The sequence below is a fragment of the Danio rerio genome, chromosome 8 (genome assembly GCF_052040795.2).
Source record: "Danio rerio strain M-AB ecotype USA chromosome 8, GRCz13ab, whole genome shotgun sequence".
Lineage (NCBI taxonomy): Eukaryota > Metazoa > Chordata > Actinopteri > Cypriniformes > Danionidae > Danio > Danio rerio.
Genome location: NC_141028.1, coordinates 29,859,472 through 29,869,702, shown reverse-complemented (window position 1 = coordinate 29,869,702; position 10,231 = coordinate 29,859,472). Strand labels below are relative to the sequence as shown.

The 10,231-nt window shown below is 35.9% G+C and overlaps 1 protein-coding gene across 1 annotated transcript; it reads right to left on the bottom strand.

Annotated features, from left to right (window-relative positions):
- Positions 1-220: 220 nt before the first annotated feature.
- Positions 221-9,733, bottom strand: capza1b (capping actin protein of muscle Z-line subunit alpha 1b). Its single transcript, NM_001006663.1, is given in 10 exon segments — positions 221-1,715; positions 1,838-1,900; positions 3,440-3,511; positions 3,582-3,660; positions 3,774-3,853; positions 3,941-4,147; positions 5,247-5,310; positions 7,052-7,103; positions 8,082-8,145; positions 9,623-9,733. Coding segments are annotated over 10 exon segments (861 nt in total). The 5' UTR covers positions 9,662-9,733; the 3' UTR covers positions 221-1,574.
- Between the last annotated feature and the right edge of the window lie 498 nt (positions 9,734-10,231).

The following is a 10,231-nucleotide window of genomic DNA, read 5'->3' as shown; positions in this document are numbered from 1 at the left end:
ACAAATAAGAAGAAAAAATATTATCAGACATACTGTGAAAATTTCCTTACTCTGTTAAACGTCATTTGGGAAATATTTAAAAAAGAAAAGAAAAAAAATCAAAGGGGGGCTTATAATTCTGACTTCAACTGTATATATGTATATACAAGTTTACCATACTCAAATCATTTAGTCAAAACTAAAATGGTTTTCTGCAATCAGTTTCTTCAAACAGTTAGAGTTAACTCATCGGGTTTTACGGTGTAAAAATTAATACAAAGCTGTGTAAGTAACCAATACATGTTTTTCAGACATAATTATGTACTTTTGTTAGATAGTTTTGTAATTAGCAAATTCAACAGTGAACTAATGATCTTAAGATTCCAATGACGTTTTAGAAAAGGTGGTTTAGAGAAAGAATGGAAGCGTACATCAGCACAGACTTGACTACAAACACAACAGCCGATTTTCAAAAATAAAGGCTCAGCAGTAACCATTTAGTCATTTTGGTGCTGTTTACTGAGTAGACGTTACGTTTGCATGATTTAAAATGTGAAAAAATAAAGATAATGAGAGACAGATATTGTGCTAGTCTTACATGAGGAGTGTATTTTACAGAGAATCTCTTAAGAGAGCGGTAAAGACAAACAAATCTAGGGTAATGTGGAAGCAGTGTGGCAGAAACATGCAATCGCAACAGTGATGGAGCCTTCAGGATTCTGGATGAGAGAGAGAGATTCAGATTTACAGTGAAGATTGTGGATTTGTCGCATAACAGTGTGAGGATACCCCAAATGCGTCACAAGTGTCTTGTACAAACAGCCTGAACTACTATCTGCTATGCAAATAAAAAAATTGCAATAATAATCAAGACTTAATGTTGACATGTTTGCCACCAAAGAGGGTTATCCATGGATTTATTTATTCTGCCTTTTTGGTTATTAAAACCGTTTAAGTTAGACTGTGAGTCACTGTTAGACAAAGATACGGTGAGAGCAGTTAAGACAGATGGCCATCCCAAACCCGAACACACAGCCCGTTCCCCTCCTCGCCGCGACTTCATCCTTTCCTTGGTACAGCCTGTATAGTTGTGGAAGGACAGCGGGAAATCTCATCTCTCCAGGATGTCAGTAGGCGGAGGAGGAGGAGGAGGAGGGTGGGGTTGTCGTCGGATTGAGTTTGGAGATACAGTGAGTGAGGCATTACTTATCCACCGTTTTAAACACACAAAACGTTTTGCACAAGCATTGCAGCTGTCACAGTTCACAAAAAAAAGACAAAAAAATCAAAACAATACAAACTCTTTGAGTGACCTGCGAGTGGGTAAACATGAGAAAAGCAACAATTGCCGATAATTTAGATCCATGATTCCCTCAAGTTCTCATTTGAATCTTTTCCACAGCGGAGACCCATCAAAGTCCATTAATGACAGAAGGTTGAATGGAATCGCATCCGCTTTTTTATTTAAACAGAAAAAGTTTTGACTTTTTTTTTTTTCTTAATTTCATTTTTGGGGAGACTTCTTCATGCTGAGTGGGCGGTGTTGTGAGTACCGACTCTGCACTTGAACAGGAGGAAGAGGAAGTGGGTCGTTTCTAAGCGTTTTGCATCTCTTTACCGATCTTGTAGCTGAGGATCTTGTTCCAGTCGATCTTGGTACGGGTGACGGGCAGCTGTCTGCGCAGAGCTTTGAAGGTGGTATCTGACATCGTCTGGTAGTTCTCACTGATGGCCGTCTAAAAAAAAAAAAACATTTAAAAACATTAAAGGTTTAACTGGATTCTGTATCATTTGGACTATAGATGCACTAACCATAAAGAATTTCCAGATTTACACTTCTAGAGCTTGTAGCTCTTACCTGATAATCGTTTTCCGCATTTTCAATGATTTTTGCAAACTCCTTGGCAGTCTGGACTTCATTCTGAAGATAAAATGGCACAAATTTACTTTAAATCATCTTTGAAGTCTTAAAGGAAGAGCTTACAACTGTATAAAGTGTAATGAGGTAAGAGGTACACTGTACCACTATATGACAATGTGTAAAAGTGAAACCCTTTTGGCAAGGTGTTATTGAAATGATTGACCAAATTTTATCAAAGAAATTACTGTTGGATCCTAAGATTTTTATCCTGGCTATATATCCTGTTAGCCCTCTCTATAAAGTAAAGAGGTCAGATTCATGAAAATTATGTATTTTACAAGCTAAACGTATTATTGCTCTTAATTGGAAAAATGTAAACAAACATAAAATTGGAAAGTGAATTAAAGAAATAGCGTCACATAAATCAATGGAAAATGAGCACATACATTGTCAAAAAGAAACAAAATGTGTTTGAAGACATCTGGAGACCTTTTAATAACTTCCTTATGTACAATGTGAATGTTAGTCTGCTACAAAAAGAACAAGCTCTGAGAGAGTAGGGTAGTATCACGGTCTAAACATAGACGAACACTTTACCTGATTTAAACATTTCCCCCTTTTTTTGTTCTTGCTTTGTTTAGTTTTTTTTTTTGTTGAGTTTTTTTAGGGAACAGGTTGATGAGAGGGAGAATAGGGTGTAAAATGTTTTTTGTGTCTACATGATTATTACTCTGTAACTGTGTAATCTGCTGTGACATGCAAACTGAAAAAAAGGAAGAGCTTACCCCGAAAAAAAAAAGTCATTATTTACTGTCCCTAGTGTTTATCTATTGTTCTATACCTCTATTCTTTTTTATGTACTACTAAAGAATAAAAAGAAGTCCTGCATGCATTTGTATAGTATTGTCGAATAGTTCTGTATGTAATGAATGGAGATCAGCATTATTTTTTTTTAAAAAGACCCAAGTTTCAGATAATGGTAATATATATTCTGAGGGTTTACAATATTTGCTGAAAGCACTGAAACAGATTGTGTTATTTTATGAATATTCTGACACTAGCTGTTTTCACCCAAAAATGTTATTTAAATTTATTTGCAAAACTGGAATATAGCAAAAATATTGTTGAAAGATTTGTGAATACATTACCGAACTATCCAAGAAGTCAGAGACCTACATTCATCTTCTGAACTCAAACTAAGATATTTTATACCCCATACAATGCCCCATACTGACACTGAAAAGAAAAAAAAACGTTTGAATAAAGGTATTATTTTTTTATTATTTTTTGTGCACAAAAATTTTTTAGGAGGTTTATAATAATCCAACAGAACTACCGAAGTTACATGAACCTCGCTGACCATGTTTATAGTACATTTCTGATGTTTTTTGGTATCTTTTCTGACTTTGAGTCAGGGCTAAAGCCGTCTAAAGGTAGCTCTTGGAATTTCACCCAATATATCTTAGTTTGTTTTCAGAAGATGAAGGAAGAGTAGTCTGAGGCTATTGGATTTATTGAGTAATTATTGACATAAATACTCTAAATAAAATAAAAAACCCTACAACTAAAGTTCAGATAAATATATTTGTTTTCACTTACAGTCACTACAATGGACTCCTCCACTTCCTTATGGCTCACCAGTTGAACATTACCATCTTCATAGTAATGCACCTGCAGAAAAATCAAAAGATTTACCACAAACTCTTTTTCATCACACTTCTGTTAGCACTTCGAGTCTCACCTGGATCTTCAATACTCCCACCACCTGAGCTGATGACTGACTAATGTTGAACTTCCACTCTGACCTGCACCGGCCATTCCTGACAGAAAAACATACGACGAGATCAAAACAGATCATTTTAGACACTTTGAAAAAAAATTCTTCTCATGATGCAAATAGAATACATAAATCAATAACAGCAACATTATTCACCAGAAGTTTTTGGGCTCAAACTTATGACCCTCAATACAAGCAATGATTGTTTGCTGACCGTCAACAGTTTTCCCATAGACCTGGAAAAGAAACAATAGTTACAAATGAAGCACAATTTCACAAACAATGGCTGTGATGGATGATATTCTCATGGGGAGAACACATACTGTGCAGACTCCACTGGGATAGTGCTCCTTCACATAAGCACTGAGCGCATCATCACAAGCGTCTCTCCAGGACCGCAGGGCGCTCTCTCCCTCATACGGTTGAGGATCGCTCGCTTCCTTTCGGAGGTGATCGAAACGAAATGACACGCGCTTCCTGGGGTCGAAGAACCGTCCCTGACCCAGATCTCCATGCTCGGTAATCAGAACCTGCAGGAACAGAATTAATCACACTCAGAGATCAGATCAGCGGCTGCGAACACTCACAGTACAATGATCACACCTGTCCCGACCATACACTGAGTAAATAAAGATCTCCAGAGAGCTGAGTTTACACCCAGCTTGAATAAATATTGTGTCAACACTGCAACAAAGAGTATTAAAGCAGTGCATCAACTAAACACACATGCAAATTTACAAAAACGCCCTGAAATAACTCAGGAATCCGGACAAACATTTGAGAACAGAGAACATTTCTAGAGCAGATCTACTGATATTTTCCTTTGCCAAATTACTTTGAAATTAAATTAATATTATCAAAAACATATTTAGGCATATTTTGATAAAAAAAATACATATATAAATAAAAACGAAATGACTAAAATGTTAAATAAAATCAAAGAGCATCAAACAAAATTAGAATTTTTCATAAAATCAGTAGTTAATAGTTACTTAAACATTACATAAACATAAAACAATACATAAAATAACAAAATTAACGTAAATTAATATAAAAAAAAAAAAACTGACATGGCTCAACTAAAATACTCTAAAAACTAAAAACTTTTTGAAAACAAGAATCATATTATTAATATGTTGTGTTAAAATGATCAAATTTAGCTTGAATATCCCAAAGTTTGTGCTACTAGCCAATTCATTTTAAATGTTAGTGGGTTTCGGATTAAAAAAGCCTTATAACTTACTCATAGCAGCACAACACTTCTCATGTTTTCTGTAAACACTCTTGAGAAGTGACGTTTCATTTCACTTTGAACTAGGCACTTGTGTTTTATACTTAAGACCTCGGTAACGGCTCCTTCGTGCAGGTAGCATTTTTTTAACAAAGGTAACATAATCAAAGCAAGCTCACATTCAATCTTAGGTCATGCTAAACATTTTTTTTTCACTTTTGCCGTTTAATATTTGTCATACATAACATAATTGGCATTTTTTGTCAGTTAGGCGAATTGGAAGTGGCACCAGTGAGACCTCTAACAAAATTAAGACACGCTGACATGGAAATAAGGTCATTTAGTGGCAGTCTGGAGCTCTGTGACTGCATCTGTGAGTCATCAAACCATAAACCTACCGACTCCTCACTGCCATCCAGTTTGACAGGGGTGAACTGATCCATGTTATACTGAGCAAAGGCACTGTGAAACAGAAACAAACAATTCTTCTCATAAAAACATTTTTAAAAATTCAAACATGGAATTTCAAGAATATTAAAAATATTAATATAAAACAATATATTTAACTTCAGTTTTAATCTCTACTCTTTTATTTACTTATTATTTTTATTTACCATCTTTGTAATCATTAGGAAATGTTAGAAAGATTAAGGTTTATCATTTATATAACACAATTCACACACACACTGACAATTCAGTTTATCTTATTTCTCCAGTAATGCAACATGTTAATGCCTCACACTAATATATGCTCTTCTGATTGTTTTCTACTGGAGTTTGCTTTAAAATACCAGTGGGTGTGGGTCATTATCTGACTGAACACTATTGAAAAAAGAACCCACTGCCCCTCGCTTCAGTGTAATTTCAGCATTCAGCTATTCAACACATTTGAAATCAGACAGAAATTAAATAGTTTGGAAGGGTAGTAGCAGGTAGCCTTTATTTGAATTAATAATGAGTTAAAGATTTCGTGTGTGTGTGTCTATAGCATATTTATGATAATAGTTGAAAGTGCCGTATAAAAATAACCACATTGTTGTAGCTTTTTAGTATGCTATTGAAGCTTTTATAAGAATATAATGTTTGTAGCACTGATGACAAAATATCTGGGTATCTGAATGTTTGTGTGTGATGTCTGTATGATTGATGTGTGTTTATGCTTTAATGCTGTGCATCAATATACTGTTCAGGTGCGTTTATAAAAACCATTGTTAGCTAACTAAGGTCACAAGTTCCATCATTACAAACATTTGTTTGTTGCTTTAGTGTATCTTAAATCTATTGTTTCAACAAACATTCCCAAAACGCATCGCAAACTTGCACGCTTGCAACTACACCTCCAAAGCTGTAGTAAGTAGCATAGGTTCCTGGTCGTGTTATATTCCCAGTTTTCCCCCCTATGCCCTATTCATTTAGAACATTATAACATTCAAACTTGGAATGATTAAAAAAAAAAACATTAAAGTCATCTCTCTTAGGTGTCATTTGCTTTACAAGGATTTTTACAGTTCAGTTTTAGAGAAAGCTATTGGTGACCCAGGAATTTAGGCTATGTTACGTCTCCAAAGCTTGTGAAAACAAATATATATATTTTGTTTTCGTATTGCATCTCTACTGTATATGACATGAGCCTGTTGGTTAAAACACTTCTGCAGTGGTTTGAATGTGTCAAATTTTAAAAGTAGACTTTCAAAAAAACAAAAAAAAAATAATAAATAAATAAACAAACAATCTCCTATCTAATAAGATTCATATGTATAATTATTGTTAAGTAGGATTTTTATTTTTTTTTATGAATGGCCTACTGTAAATTAGGCCTACAACCATTACCGAATTGTGTGATTAACATGATGAGATTAGAATATGTGTTAGCTAAATGATTTTATATGGAATATTCTCAATAATATTTGTAAAAAAACATTTATTGATCCTATATGTGCTGTTTACATATGAGAGAATTAATCTTCAATCTGGAAAACAAGTAAATGTATTTTCCAAAACTAATATTGGATTTTTTAAAAAATGTGAGTGCATGTAAAACAATAATTTGCACAAAAAAGTATTAGCTTTTTCTCTGAAGCAGTAGTTACTCCACCCTGTTTAGAGCGTCATTATTGACATTTTACATTATAAATAACATGGTTCAAATGATTGATCTGCGAGAAACTAGTTTTGATATGCATAGATCTGCAAAATAACTTACTGTGCTGCCCCTTCCCGAAGGAGGTTGTCATTGTTGAGGAGAAGTCGTACATCTGCAAAAAAATGAGTAAACATCATTCACAAAGGAAATCTGGTGTAATTTAGCTCCGATCCGCATTCCATACCCCAACCACTATGCAAACCCTTACGCCTTGTTTTTTTTGTTTATTTCCTTGCTCGTTTTGCAGTCATGTTGCTGCTGAAGCTGGTGTAATCAGGGAAATTTCTTCATTTGAAGGGCTAAATAGCATTCCCCCATTACGTGATCATGTAAAACAGGAAGTGGAAGGGCTAGAAGTGCAACTGGGCCTTAAAATACAAAATGGGTCCAAAAAAAATCACGTATAAAGAGAAGCAATGCGCTGCAGCCAATTAAACTGCAAGAGCCCAATATATTGTTAAGATGGAGAAAAAATAAATAAATAAACATCAAACATCCCTCAGAACTCCCCACTTTCTTTCCCTTTCAGCGATTTGCAAAAGTGATCACAAGATGTTCATCCATGTTGTTTGGTAATATTGAAAAAAACAAAAAAAAAAACAAATCAAAGTGTGGTTTCACCCACACATACACAGAAAAAGTACTGTAGAATGGAGAAATGTCACTACAATTCAATACAACTAATTAGCATTATAAAATGTTGGAAATCTTGAAATGATTTTTCTGTGCATAACAAAAACAAGACACCAACAAATACAGTTTTATTTTATAGCTTTTACTGCAAAATAACAAGAATACTTCAAAGAGACACCTAAATATAAAACAAAAAATTAAGTCATTTTTTACGGTAAAAAATAAAATAAAAATCTCCCACACTGCCAAAAATAAGCAGTTAACAGTCAATACCACTATGCCCACCAATATACTATTGATAGAATGTAAAAATATTGTTTCTTCATATGATGACACAAGTCATTCCTCTATTTTTTATTAGTTCAAGAATTGTAAGCTGTGAACTACTATACTGACACTTAAGACCAATACAATAACTACAAACAATGACCATGAGAGATCAGCTGAATACACTCACCGTTGAACACTTCATTGAATTCTCCAGGGGGAGCGTGGGTCACAAAGTTAGCTGCGATGCGGACCTGCAGAAATAACACATAATAAATTACAAGTGAGCACATGCTTGCCTTAATAACACACTGTGGCTTCAGCACTACTGAATCAAAACAGGGTTCAACGGGTGACTCCAGAGCTCAAATTACACCATACACACTGAAAAGAAGACAACCGAGATCCCAAAATGACCCATAATAACCAAAACACAAGCGGTTCAAAATTCAAAACCACATAAACCACAATACTAAATGACTAGAAACATCTGCCTCAAACCAAAAGCTTATTGCTGATGTCAAAATATACTCTTAAACTAAAACAAAAATCAAATCAAATAAAATAAAATGTTACTAATGTAATATTTTACAGCAAAACAAACAACTGTACAAACATACAGGTATGTAAACATGAGGTGAGCAAATTATTTGAACTTTAGCGGTGAACTGTCTATTCACAGCATAATGAAATGACAAGCACACAATCATAAAGTAGATTTAGGACCAACACATTTAACAAAGAGAAAGAGACTAACATAAAGGGAAGCATCTGTCTAATTAGCATCTAATGCACTGTCAGGGGAAGTCAGCCAAGTTATATAACTCTGACAGCATGCAGAAAATGACCACAAGTCAGGTAATTAAAAGGAAGAAAGCGTGAGGTAGAAGCAGCTTTCAGAGGAGGGACTGAACAAGAAAGACAGCACAAATAAATAAATCAGTCACTATTGGTTTAAATTTAAGAGTCCTGTCAGAGTGACCACAATACAGTTTTGGGCACCATTGACTTTATTGATAAAAGACGCAATTAAAGGTTAACCACGACACTAAATTCATTTTTAGTTCACCACAGAAAGCAAGGCAGAAAGGTTTAAAACAACATGATCGTGCGCAGTGAACATATAAACCGAATTGTCATTTGCATGTGAACTATCGCTTTAAAACCGCAGAGATTGCAGACTTCCAGCCCAAAACAGAGCCGCTCCTGCGGTCGTAACTTCATCCGGCCGAGGCTTTCGGCTCAGATGGCTGTCGTGTCAGGCGGATCTGGCATCTGCAGCCCCACACATGTGTAACTCTACCGGAGCACGGCCCGTATAAGCGCGTCGGCTGAGAGGCTCGGTTCGAAGTGGGTGGATCTGCTTGGATCTATTTCTGAACTCCCTCTGACAGCTAACAAGCTAACAGCTGACGCTCACAACACTGACACCAAATAACAACACGGCCATTCTGGCTCCAACAAAGCTAGCAGAACTTCGAGCCTTTCTAAACGCTGCTTATCGTTCGTGTATTGCTGTTGTTTAAGTGTCATGCCTTGTGTTTTACGTGAGTGCAAAGCTGCGATTTCACTTCCTCACAGATTAGCACACAGCTAACCGGCTAGACAGCCTCGCGCTCCTTCCGGGAAGCAGTCTTGCATCCCTCGAGACGCGAAGAGCTGCAATATAAGGACTTACGAGCACATATATTTGAGCGGTTTGTGTAAGTTAACTTAATGCTTTATTTTTACCTTCTCCTCGTCTGAAAGCGGCTCCTCAAAGTCGGTCATCTTGGCTGTGGCGGAGCCTCACGCCGCGGCGCATGCTGGGTAGCGCGCGCTGTCACGCTCGTGACCATAATAGGGCAAAACGGAGTGCGAGCCACCGCCTCGCTCGGCTCGCTCCCGCCTCCACCGCTCACTCAGTCTGACAGACAGATACGGAAGACTTCGAGCCGCATTTATTGTTTTTTATTTTCATTCATAATAGTGACTTGAGCATTTGGGATTAAACTCATAAGGAGATGCAATGAGTGTTGCAGTGGTTCTTTCTGGAGTTTTTGTTTTATACCAGTAGGTGGCGACAAGTGAGCGTGTTTTTGTCATTGAATCATTCACTCAGCGATTCTTATAAAGGTGTCTGAGTCATTTAGATAAACTACCCGATATGATTATTAGATAGTCATGCAAGAGAATTGTTTTAATTTTTATATCATTATAAATAATGATTTTTAAGTAATCAATCAATATGCACAGAGCATCAATGTAGTTTTATTATCCTTTGATTGAATATTAATGGGTCTAAAATATTTAGGAAAAATATTTAGTTTCTGTTTCCAAGTGCTGGGTTGTGGCTGGAAT